Source organism: Rhinopithecus roxellana, chromosome 5 (genome assembly GCF_007565055.1).
Source record: "Rhinopithecus roxellana isolate Shanxi Qingling chromosome 5, ASM756505v1, whole genome shotgun sequence".
NCBI lineage: Eukaryota > Metazoa > Chordata > Mammalia > Primates > Cercopithecidae > Rhinopithecus > Rhinopithecus roxellana.
In genome coordinates this window covers 132,973,435-132,986,403 of record NC_044553.1, presented here as the reverse complement: position 1 = coordinate 132,986,403, position 12,969 = coordinate 132,973,435, and the positions used below count along the sequence as shown (strand labels likewise).

At 45.8% G+C, this 12,969-nt stretch overlaps 1 protein-coding gene across 2 annotated transcripts; it reads left to right on the top strand.

The window, feature by feature from the left end:
* The first annotated feature begins 274 nt into the window (after positions 1–274).
* Positions 275–11,169, top strand: PROX2 (prospero homeobox 2). 2 transcript variants are annotated; one of them, XM_010382647.2, is made up of 4 exons: positions 275–1,579; positions 5,516–5,623; positions 7,040–7,234; positions 8,743–11,169. In XM_010382647.2, the coding sequence occupies exons 1-4, from the start codon at positions 275–277 to the stop codon at positions 8,911–8,913; spliced, it is 1,779 nt and encodes a 592-aa protein (XP_010380949.1). In that variant the 3' UTR covers positions 8,914–11,169. The 2 variants fall into 2 exon arrangements, with proteins under 2 accessions (XP_010380949.1, XP_010380950.1); XM_010382648.2 differs by lacking the exon at positions 5,516–5,623 and having other exon boundaries at positions 275–1,006.
* Positions 11,170–12,969: the final 1,800 nt, after the last annotated feature.

Sequence of the window (12,969 nt, the reverse complement as noted above, 5' to 3'; positions counted from 1 at the left end):
TCTGCACTTTAACAAGATCGCATTGAATGTTTGCACATTCAAATTTTAAAAGGACTGTTCAAAGTCACATGTACTGTTTTCTTCCTGTCTCTAATTTCAGGAGTCTTCCCAGAAGGTTCATGAGCCGTGGCATCCCAGAATCTGAATCCTTCCTTAGTGTCGGTGGCTCTTCACCCTTCTAAGTGCAGAGGAGGAAGCCCAGCTCATTCTGGGTGCACTTCCAGCTGAGGAAATAAGGAGGAGGAATTCCTGAAGCCCCGAACAAGTGCCTGGGATGGATCCAAACTCCATCTTGCTTTCTCCTCAGCCCCAGATCTGCTCCCACCTGGCAGAAGTCTGTTTGGAAGGTGAGAGAAGCTCATCTCCTCCAGAGCTGGGTAGAGACTCCCAGTTTCCCTGGAGCCAGGTCCCCAGCTGCAGCCCTTCAGACCCCGAATGGTTTGGTGATGAGCACATCCAGGCGAAGAGGGCCAGAGTGGAAACCATCGTCCGAGGCATGTGTCTCTCCCCGAATCCTCTGGTACTAGGCAGTGCACAAGCTGGGGACAGCCCACGCTGCCCAGAAAAGGCCCGAGAGAGGAAGAGGAAGCAGAGCCTTCCCACACAGCAAGGCCTCCCGATGCCACCCCCTGCCTGGGACCAGGGCAACAGGAAGGGGGGCCCTCGTGTGAGAGAACAACTTCACCTGCTGAATCAACAGCTAAGACATCTGCAAGAGCACATCCTACAGGCTGCCAAGCCCAGGGACACAGCTCAGGGGCCAGGAGGCTGTGGCACCGGGAAAGGCCCTCTGAGTGCAAAGCAGGGGAATGGCTGTGGGCCTCGTCCCTGGGCTGCAGATGGTGACCACCAGCAGGGTTCCAGCAAGGACCTCTCTGGGGCAGAAAAACACCAAGAGTCTGAGGAGCCCAGGTTCCTTCCTTCTGGAGCACCAGATTCGCTGGAGATTCTGAGGAAAGAGCTGACCAGGGCAGTGTCCCGGGCTGTGGATTCAGTATTACAAAAGGTACTGTTGGATCCACCAGGCCGCCTGACTCATCTGGGCAGAAGTTTCCAGGGGCAGGTGCCAGAGGGTAGAAGCGAGCCCTCACCTCCTGTGGGAGAGGCCTGTGAAGATCCACTTGCTTTGGCTGCCTTGCCCAGGAGGGTCCAGCTACAAGCTGGGGTCCCAGTAGGAAACTTGTCACTGGCCAAGCCTCTAGATTCTCCTAGGTACCCTATCCCTCCAAGAATGATCCCCAAACGCTGTCAGGATCTCCCAGCAAACTGTCCCTTGACTGCACCTTCCCACATCCAGGAAAATCAGATTCTTAGCGAGCTACTGGGTTATGGATGCAACAAAGGCCATTGGAGCAGCAGTCCTCCCCAGGACTCATCTTCCCAGAGGCACCCCTCCTCAGAGGCCGCCCTACGACCTTGGAGAGCTACTAAACTGCAACCACTGGTCCTGAACCAGCAGCAGTGTCCCCTGCCTTTCACCTCTGCCCATCTGGAAAGTCTGCGCCTTCTTCCCTCGGTGAAGATGGAACAGGGAGGCCTGCATGCTGTCACTGAGGCGCTACCTTTCTCTTCGGTCCACATATCCTTTAATAGCAATTGAAGTTCTCATTGTTGGCTAGGTGCAGTGGCTCATGCTTATAATCCCAGTGCTTTGGGAGGCCAAGGTGGGAGGATTACTTGAGGACAGGTATTCAAGACTAGCCTGGACAACATAGCTAGATCCCATCTCTAAACGTAAAAAATTATCTGCACATGATGGTGCACGCCTGTAGTCCTAGCTACTCAGGAGGCTGAGGCAGGAGGATTGCTTGAGCCCGGGAGTTCGAGGTTACAGTGAGCTGTGATTGCACCACTGCACTCTAGCTGGGCAACAGAGAGAAAAAATGTCTCAAAAAATAAATTAAAATATCATTGGCACTGTGCAGAGAAACAAGAAAACTGAAAGTTGAAGAGGAGGTGGCGACAGATCACTCAGGGTCTTCTTAATGTTGCTCTGGGCCTTCAGCTTAAAGTGGCGACCACATTCTGGAATTTAAGGACCTGGGAAGGTTTACTTACCTTCTTCTGTGACCCATCGGGTTCTGCCACTTGACTTATTCCTTTGGGTGTAAAGGGTTTTGTTTTGAGACTCAAATAGGCTTCCGAAATACAACGAATACTCTACGGAAGAAAGAACCCCATAATTTGGTTGTCAGCTGCCCATACACTCAGGAGGAGAAGGTCAAAGGAATGACCTCATCTGAGGTATGGCCTCCCCAACCCCATAACTCTACAAGCAAAAATTCTGTATTGTGTAGATAATTCATGGGGAGCATATGAGGGACCAGAAACTTCTGGGCCAGATGGAAAAGGAGTTTTCCTCGGGGATTAAACCCAGAGAGGCAGCTGGAAATGGCCAGAAGTCTTCAGTTTAAGGAACAACTTCCCAGCTGCAATGGAGTGCCTGGAGACTAGGGGCTGGGCATATGAAGGGAGAGTAGGCTCCCCATGAGGAGGCCTGAGTGGTCCAGGCTGATGGGCAGGGGTCTGGATCTTATTGCATCATCTTTGCAACCCCTAAGCAAACGCTACTCTCTTAATGTATTTCCCAGAGTAACCCTCGGGATATAAATAATTGTTGAGTTAGGAGAAAAAGTACCTTGGGGAAATACTGAGATCGTTTATTTTCTGCAGGAATTCTCTGAGCCTTTAACATGAGTAAGTGGAAGTTCTAAGAGGAGAATGTATACAGCCCCAAACCCATATGACCCATAGAATAATCCACTTCTAACAAGCGTCTTGCAGAACTTGAGTTCTTGAGAATATATTTTCGATGTTGCTTTTTAAGCTAGCTGTGCTCACGTTGCTGCTTCTCGTGGGCAGCTTTGAGGCGAATCTCCAGAGGCTGATGAGTCTGTGGAGTTGCATATCCAGGTGGGAACAGTCGTGTCCTTTGCCTGGCAGGTGCTGTGCGGGCAGCGGGATGGGGTGGGACCAGCTCATTACCATGCCAGAACCTGCCTTTGTGTCCTAAATGCCACGAGCGCCCCCTGCCGGTCAAAGGTGTTGGAAACACCCCAAAGTTAACCTGGAAGTCAGCGAGCAACTGTAAAAGCAACGCTGAGAACACTTCACTTGCCACCACTCTTGGAGGCAGAGATTCCACCATAGACAGATTTTCTTTATAAGAAAGGCTAACTGTCTGGGCCTTTGATAACCACTAGTTGACTCTCCATTAAATACAGACAGCTGCAAAAACACCTCAGGCAGATGGTCCCCCAGAATTTGCTATTTGTTGAGCACCTACATGTGCCTGTTGCTGGCCCCCCAAATTGGGGATTGGGCTCAGAGAGCTTCTGGAGGTTTGGGGCCTATCCTAAGAAATACCTAAGCCAGGACTGGCTGCATGGGTGAAGCACTTGACTATCTTTGGAATGACTTGGGGCCCCCTGGCAGCACCCTGGCCCCTCAACTCTTCCCCCATTCCTGCTGCCTATATTCCAAGACCAGAGATTTATTCCTGTGGACCATGAAAACCACCTGAGAGCAAGCTGCTTTACAGCATAAAAAGAACGTTTATGTTCACATGACATCCTGTGACATAGGTAGGGCAGATGTGAAGATCATGAGGGGAGCACTGACAGAACACTTTCTCCGTGGCAGGCATTGCTACCAGCATTTCACACATATGTGCCCACCACCACTTAGCTACATTCTGAAACCCATAAAGCCCTATGATTTTTTCCCCCACCTAAGACTGATGCAATCTTTTTTCCGGTAGCAAAACCTGGCCTGCACTGACTGGAGGCTATTTATAGATTTTATCCCACTTAGTAAGTCATACATTTTGCTGCAGAAATGTGAATGTATTGGATTATAGACTGTCTCAGCTGTGGATATTAATGTGTGGTACACACATCCTATTATCTTTATAAGCTAACAAATTCTGAAACCCGAACTCCATTTGGCCCAGCATTTCAGATAAGGGGTTTAGACCTGTATTATCTCACTGTTCTCAAGCATCCACTCTAAGACTGGGTATCCAAGAAGCAGAGACAGAGAAGGGAGCGAACTCGCCCAAAGCCCCACACTAATGAGCAACCAGGATTCAAACCTGGGATCTGATGGCCAAGTACAAGCTTTAACCACTATACTGCACATCTTAGCAATGAGGCTTAGAGTAGTTAAGTGGCTGGCCCAAGGTCACACAGCTAATAGGTGGTAAAATCAGTGTCTGAAACTGGGTCTTTGGAATCCCAATCCAGGATTCTTTCCACACCATTTGTGGATCTGTAGGAAGGATAAGTAGGGCTGATGGGGTAGCAGGGAGGGGTCTTCTGTGCAGCAACCAGGTGCCTGGGCCACCTATAACTAGTCAGTCTGGTTTCTTTTGGTTAAATAGATTCATCCTATGTGGAAGTCTTAATTGTCTTAAGATACAGCTCTCAGATCTGAGATCCCAAGTTACTCTGTGCAATGCTTCTCACCCAGCCTAAGGAGTGTCCCTGAAAATGCAAGGTGTATTTGTGTAAGAATCTTTTTTTCATTTCTGTCCTGCTCCAGTGCTCGGCAGTCACATCACAATTCTCCAACTCTTGTTAAAGGGGAAGGAATCTGTCTGTTCCCAGAGTAAGGTATAGTTTGGAATATAATTTCCATATATGTGTATGGATTAAGGTTGACCATTCACTCACTCCTTCACACAACAAATATTTATTGAGCACCTACTACGTTCCTAGAACTGGGCTAGGCACAAAGATGAAAAGATAAGGTCCTCACTCTCAAGGAGCTCACAGTCTAAACAAGGAGACAAACATGCAGTAAAAATTCCAGTAAGGTCATTGCTGACACAGTTTGTACAAAGGGTCTTCATAGCCCAGGGTAAGGAAGGCCTAATTTGGCAAGGAAGGGTTTAACAGAGGCGGGAGCTTCTCAGCTGAGATCTGAAAGATGAAGGACAGTTCTGCCAGGCAAATGGAGAGTGGGTGCTGCCCAACCATTTAAGCTTCTTGAGCAAGAACAAAATGTGAGCTGGTACTAAGCCTGCTTAGATGTTTGCTGGTTATAAAGCCAACACTACAAAGGCAATGGTAAGAGTGACAGCCAGAATGGGGACCACCTAGCTTATTCTTCTCGTTTTACAGCTGGGGAAACTGAGGCAGAGGGGGAAGTAAATCTCCGTTGGGGCTTTGAAATTGTTTATCTGGGACAGAACTGCCCTCTCTTCCCATCCCACTGGAACACCACACACACACACACACACACACACACACAATACACCAAACTGTATTTGACATCATCTATGGTACATAACTTTTCCACATCGAGATGGTTTTCACATCCTGTGACTTAACTGTGCACATATGGCATTCAGCTTATTTGACCAGAGCTTCCAGAGACAGAAAAATGGAGGAAATACACAATTCCAATCAGAAAAACAAAACGAAATCAAACAGAAACCACAGGAACAAAGAATTCACTAGTTAATTGATAAACTGGCATTTTAAAGTGTTCATTTTCCTTGACACTGAGATAAATCCAAGAAGGTCTAAACCCTGGTCACTTGAAGAAGGCCAAACTAATGTTTTTCTTCGCACGATATCCCAGCTCCAACCTCCTGAAGGCTTATTTTCCTGATGTTCAGGTAAAGTCACTTAACTAAATTGCAGCTTCTGCAGAACTCCCACGTGACAGTGTGTTTCGCCTGGTGTGAGGCAAGTCCTAAGTCATCATATGTGCTCTTCAAGCTCCCCTTAGTGTTGTTGATGGAATCGGTGCAATGTCCACTTCTGGGCTGAGACTCTACCCAAATAATCATGAATAACTTTAGGCTAGAAAGGTTGGCTGTCTAAATTCTTAAGCTACTGAGCTGTAGATAGTCCCCCCAAACAGAAACACATGGGCAGGAAAAGTAGCGGGAAAGAGAAACACTAGTTAGTGGACTTTTTGGCTAGTTTTCTGCCTTGGCTGGGGACACTATGAAAAAGAAAGAATAGGCTGGGTGCAGTGGCTCACGCCTGTAATCCCAACACTTTGGGAGGCCGAGGTGAGCAGATGACCTGAGGTCAGGAGTCCGAGACCAGCCTGACCAACATGGTGAAACCCCCGTCTCTACTGAAAATACAAAAACTAGCTGGCGTGGTGGTGGGCACCTGTAATCCCAGCTACTCGGAGGCTGAGGCAGGAGAAGGAGAAGCATTTGAACTTGGGAGGCAGAGGTTGCAGTGAACAGAGATCACGCCACTGCACTCCAGCCTGGGCGACAGAGCGAGCCTCCATCTCAAAAAAACACACAAAAACAAAAAACCATATATATATATGGAGAGAGAGAGAGAGAGTGTCAGACACTGTCAAATTTATGTTCAAGTTGCTGTAGTTCAAAACTGAGTGAAAGTACATACAGATGAAGTGTGACAATAAGGAAAATCAAACTAATTGTTAGGACCAGACCTCTCCTTTTCCCATGAAAGGTTTCTGAGGGCCTCCTTTACCTTGGGTGTTGGGTTAGGGGCTGTTAATACTTTCGGCCTACATCATTCAAGCTTTTCTTTCCCTCATATTCAGTTGGTTGGTTGATCCCTGAAGCAACCTCTGATTTTGATTTCAATTCATTCCACAATTCAAAGTTGCTAATAAACTGCTCCCTGACCTATACCTTGCCCTTCCCTTGGCCCTTTATCCAGGCAGAAGGCCCCAGGCCTGCCATGCAATCCACCTGGGTGCAGCAAAATCTGGCACCACACTGGTCTTGACCCCTAAGTCCCACTCAAACACCACATAAAGCTTTTCATGGGTAAAACAACCCTCATGAATCTAGCATATCAAAAAAAAAAAAAAAAAATTTGTTATAACGGGTACTGAAGCCAATTTAGATTTTTCTGAGTATAACTGAATAGGCTTGGAAAACAGCAGTGGCTTCGCTTGTTTTCTTAAAGGAAGCCCCTGTTAATACTGGTTAAAGGCATGTATATGAACCCCTATACTGAGCTGGAAGCAGACGGTTCTAATTCTGAGCACCTCATGGCAAATGTCTGACTGGATGGACCTCTTGTTTGTACAGTTCAACCGCTGCATTACCTCCCAGATGATCAAGTGGTTCAGCAACTTTCGTGAGTTTTATTACATCCAAATGGAAAAATCTGCCCGGCAAGCAATTTCAGATGGTGTCACAAATCCCAAAATGCTGGTGGTTCTCCGCAATTCAGAACTTTTTCGAGCTCTCAATATGCACTATAACAAGGGAAATGACTTTGAGGTAAGACCATGTACTGGGGTCCCATGAGGTCTGATGAGTGTCTTCCCTACATGATTCGGATTTTAGGAAAGATCCCCCTTCTGTGTCTCCTTAAGTTACTGACAGCCAGGGCAGCCTGTGCCAATCTCCTGTATCATCCACAAAGATCACAGCCTCAACAGCTTCACTCGGCCAATAGGTGGAAGCAGCAAACTGAGTCTACAGCCAGTCTTCATTCTGAAGCTTAGGGAGAGGTCTGCCAGGTGTTACACCATCTTAGACTGAATACCCTGTCGTTATCAAGTTACATCACTTACTGACCTTTTTGCCTTAGTGCCAGGAGGCTCAGGACAGAATCCTGAGCTCAGTTGTGACACCTAGTCTTGGCCTAGGTTTTTTCAACAATTTCTATGCTTTTCATGATTTGGTTCTTATCTGTATTTTCCCTTGAAAGTGTATCTGTGGGCCTTCTATGGAAGGCCCCTCAAGTCACCTCAAATCCTTTCTGGAAATAACAATAAACAACACTCAAGCTCAGTCCCTCGGGAATCCCTATGAAGGCACACTGGTGGCACCTCAGAGGTAAAGCATCAGTGAAGGGTGAGCCTAGGTGTCAGTGGTGCACATTCCTAATCAAGAGACGCATGTTGCCTCATGCACGGCCGACAGCTCTGTTAGGCTGGCATCCGATTCTGCAGGTGCTGGGTATATCTGGTCACAGATTACACTTCCCTCTTCTTGCTTTCTCCCTTGACTGTGATCACCAAGAGTGGTTTATTGATACCTCCAAGAAATACAAGAACTGTGGTCATCCACTGGTTGACTGGTCAGTCAGAATACGTTTGGAAAGCTAAGGCTACCTGTGGGGAAAATTGTCCATGTCTCCCTTTCTGAGGCTCAAGGGGTCAGGGCCAGTATGGGACAGGCAGCACTGCCGCATCTTTCCACAGAGGGTGGTTATTTGGCCTGCAGTGGCGGCAAGCCCCAAGCCAAGCTGGGTCTGGAGCTTGGCGGTGCAGCGACCGATCATTCATGGTGCCAGTCTGCATCAGGATTCTAGAACAGCACCCCTGTCAACCGGCTCTGAAAGCAGGAGTGTAAGCTCTTCAGACCCAGCCCTAAAAGGCAGTGGAATGAGGTATGACAGTCAGAAGCTTGGGGGCACTCCTTCCACAGTTAGTACTAGGGAAAAGAATACCAAAGTCTCTTTGAGCCACAGATTTACTTTCAGTAAGATTTTCTGACCTACTTAGTAAAAAGTCACTCATTAGCGGGATCAGCTTCTCCTACAAAGGAAATGTCCTTAATTCACCTTCTCCCAGGACTTTCTCATTGGAGCTGTCATATCAAGGTTTGTGTCTGATGAGGGAGCAGAGGATTCCTAGGGTTGCAGAATCAGGGGCCGGTAGAGCAGGGATGCTCCTAGCCCACTTCCCAAGAAACAGGCAGCATCCGCTAGTGAGGGCTCTGGCACCAGTGCTCCCCAACCTCACGTCTTTTCCTTCTTGTGGGTCTCTTTGGAAATGCAGGTTCCAGATTGCTTCTTGGAAATCGCCAGCTTGACGTTACAGGAATTCTTCAGGGCTGTCTCCGCAGGGAGAGACTCAGATCCTTCCTGGAAGAAACCCATTTATAAAATTATTTCTAAACTGGACAGTGATATCCCAGAGATATTCAAATCTTCCAGCTATCCCCAGTAGCTGTTTTGGGGTTAAGATCTCACAATGTGAGGAGTGACTGGCTAGCGTTTCCTGGGTTTGTCTTAAATGGCAATATAGCTGTAGTCATATAAAAAGGGCACAAGGAAATCTCCTCTACCAAAATAGGTACTATTACCATTTTGATCATTTATTTCCCTTTCCAGAATCATCAGAAATTGAACTTGAACTATAAAATGGACTAACTGTATTGGTAGTATATTGTAAAAGGAACACAAGTTTTCAATCAGAAGACTTGAAGCTCAACTCCATTGTTTCCAGGTGTTGTGACCCTGGGAACTTCCTGGTATCTCTGCATCTGTAAAATGAGGTTGTTAAGTATTAAAGGACAGTATGTCCTATGCAGTGTTATTCACACGCAAATGTTAGGTTTTTGAATCCCTCTTTCAGATAAGGTTATCTTATTTGGGGTTTTTACAAATTGCTGTTTTTAGTCTCCTACTTATAAAGTGCCATCTATTTGCTAGATACTTTCACATACTTTATCTTTAAGCTTTCACCCTGAAAAGTAGTTATTATCATCATTTAAAAAATGACCAAACAGGAGCTTTAGAACTGCAAAGTAACTCGCCAAAGCCTATGAGGCCAGGGCATCTGGGTTGATAGGGACAGTCAGGAGCCTGGAGGAACCAAGACTTTCTGATGCCCGACTGCATGCTGGACCCATCTCCTGCAGCTAACTCAGGATCTCAGGCAGGACCCCACCCCTAGTAAGCATCCAGCGCTGACAGGGCACCATCACCTGACAACTCCTGCTCAGCACTTAGGAGCACTTCACCGCCCAAGATTTTTGCTGATCATTTCAGCAAACTCAAGACAAACTTTCTGCAGGACTTGAGTGTTGCTGTTTATTCACATTTGTCTGCTGGAAGAGTTTATCAGCTGGATAATGCAAATAGTCTCCAGTTGACCATTGCTATTGGTGCCCCAACCTCATATATGCAGAAGCTGAACTTCAGACTGTGAAAGGTAGAAAGGGCCTTAGGAGATCATCTGGCCCACGCTGCTTAAATTAGGAAGGAAGAACTGTGGTCCAGACAGGAGGCTTGCACAGGCTGTGCACAGCCTTGCAGATGATAAATGGCATAACTGGGACAAATGCAGCATCACACAGAAATGGAAATTCTCCCACTCCGTAACAAAATTACAGTCCATGGCTGACCTTCCACTGATGATGGAATTCATGAAATCAACATTTACCCCACTGCTGGCCCAACACAAATTGTGACCCACTCTTGAGCACACAGGCGAGACACGTACAAAGCTGAGTAACTGCATCTGTCTTCTAAGCTAGTCAGGATCAAGTCTTTGTAAGCACTGCCAAAGGTACGCGGGGTTGGGTGGGGGTAATACATAGCTCGGGCTTTGTAGTCCTGATAAGGGGTGTCTGTGAGTTCATTAGCTTCTTTCCTATCTATATAAAACAAGTTTCATATTTGGCCACTCAACTTCCATTATTTTTCTGTTGGGGCGCTGCTGGAGCAGATGAGATAAAATCCCTAAACTATTACTAGAACTATCAGCATAAAAAGGTATGAAAGATGAATTTTCCTTCACATTTTCTCTTCAAATAGCTGAAAGGAAAAACAAAACAGACTTAGCCCAAACCCGTCTTTACAGGCTAAAGGTTAAGTGCCCTCCAATACATCCAACTGCACTCAGAAGATCTTTGCCCTATTTTCACAAAAATGAAGGAATCTGCCAAACCTAAGTTTTAAACACAGGCAAGCATGGAGTGCTCTGGGCATGGGCAATCAGTTTTCTGTGTCTGGAGACAGTAGAAGAACCCTCTATCCAGAGTGACATTACATACCTAAGTTAGACACACAGGGGAAACAAGTTCACATGATTGTCCAATTGAGAGCAGCCCTTCTTCTGTCCCAAACCTGAAATTCATTAGTGTGTGTTTAAAGGCTGAGCCAAGTCACCTCCAGGGCAGTGAACCTTGTCTCAGGGACCAATTAGATGAAATGTACAAGCTCAAATTGAAAACATTTGTGTATTGCACTCTTTCCAGGAAGTGTTCTCTAACCACTGAGCTAAACACAGAAGAATGTATAAATACATATGCTCTGCCAACAGAAGAATTCTATTTGATTATAATTTTCTGTTTCTACCAAGTGTGTATCCCTCTCTCTTGGAAACACATGGAGTGTAAGCTGAGTGAGTTATTATGTTCTTTTAGCAATCACACTTTGCCAAAGATCTGGTCATTTTTTCCATTAAGGTATATGAGGGCGCTATTTTATTTTTTTGAGACAGGGTCTCACTCTGTCATTCAGGCTGGAGCACAGTGCCATGATCACAGTAGCCTCAATCTCCTAGGTTCAAGTGATCCTCCCACCTCTGCCTCTCGAGTAGATAGGACTACAGGCACATGTCACCATGCCCAACTAATTTTTTAAAATTTTTCTGTAGAGATGGGGGTCTCACTATGTTACCCAGGCTGGTCTTGAACTGCTGGACTCAAGCAATTCTCCCACCTCAGCCTCCCAAAGTGCCAGAATTATAGGCATGAGCCACCATGCCCAGCTTTGGGTGCTACTCTCTCCTAGATTAGACATGTTCAAATACTGCATAATTGTCTAATTTTTCAATGGTGGACTACTGAGGAGTCAATGCCCAATTATCAATTAAAAGCAGGCAGTTGATTGGTATCCTATGGAGGAAAATGTTCATTAGGAACCTTTATTTCAAACACGGTTTCATATAGTATACAAATCCCAAACCAGACTCAAACGGTGAGAGGCTGAAGGCATCTCCTGGACATGTAAGGCGTATCTAAACAATTTATTTTCCATCAGAGAACGAGCAAAGCATAAACAGCAAACAGATAGCACAGCACTCTTTAATAAAGCTCTAACACCCAGCCCTCTTACGTAGGTCCACTTTTAAAAGATTGTCTGCTCTCAATGACAAAATATAGAATCCTCAGAAGAAAATAATTTAAAATTCCACTTCCCTAACCTAATTTTACAAGTGTCTTGAAAATATATTTTTGGCTGCACACGGTAGCTCATGCCTATAATCCCAGCAATTTGGAAGGCTGAGGTGGGAGGATCGCTTGAGCCCAGGGGTTTGAGACCAGCCTGGGCAATGTGGTGAGACCCCGTCTCTACCAAAAAAGAAAATACAAAAATTAGCCAGCATCACGGCGTGTGCCTGTAGTCCCAGCTACTTGGGAGGCTAAGGTGAGGATCATTTTAGCCTAGGAGGTTGAGGTTGCAGTGAGCCGGCAATCATGCTACTGCACAGCCCTGGGCAACAGAGTGAGACCTTGCCTAAAAAAAAAAAAAAAAGAAAAAAAGAAAAAAACAAAAGAAAAGAAAGAAAGAAAAAAGATAAAAATTATTTCTTTTAAAAGTCCTAAAGGCCGGATGTGGTGGCTCACGCCTGTAATCCCAGCACTTTGGAAGGCCAAGACGGGTAGATCACCTGATGTTGGGAGTTCGAGATTAGCCTGACCAATACGGAGAAACACCGTCTCTCCGATTTTGTATTTTTTGTAAAAATACAAAATTAGCCAGGAGTGGTGGTGTGTGCCTGTAATCCCAGCTACTTTGGAGGCTGAGACAGGAGAATCGCTTGAGCCCAGGAGGCAGAGGTTGCAGTGAGCCGAAATTGCGCCATTGCACTCCAGCCTGGGCAACAAGAGTGAAACTCTATCTCAGAAAAAGAAAAAGTCCTTACAAAATTAGCCAAAATTTTGGTAACCAGTTTTCTGAAGTCCTATATAGTCTAGATTTTCATAATAATTGATTCTAGTCCTTTTATTTACAGTTTTGATCCTTTGCTCTGTAAAGCAGATCATAGTTTGATAATATATACAATCAAAACAAAACAGAAATTTAAAAAATCCTTTGATGTTTTTACACAAACTGTTAAGTATTGCACAAATTTCACATAAAGCAACATCATCAGACAAGATAATGAAACAGTGACAGGCACGAAAGAGATACTGAATACTTTAGCTAGAACAATATAGCTCTATCAGGCTGAGGATTTTATACATTTGAATTTGAGTTCTGTGTAAGTCTT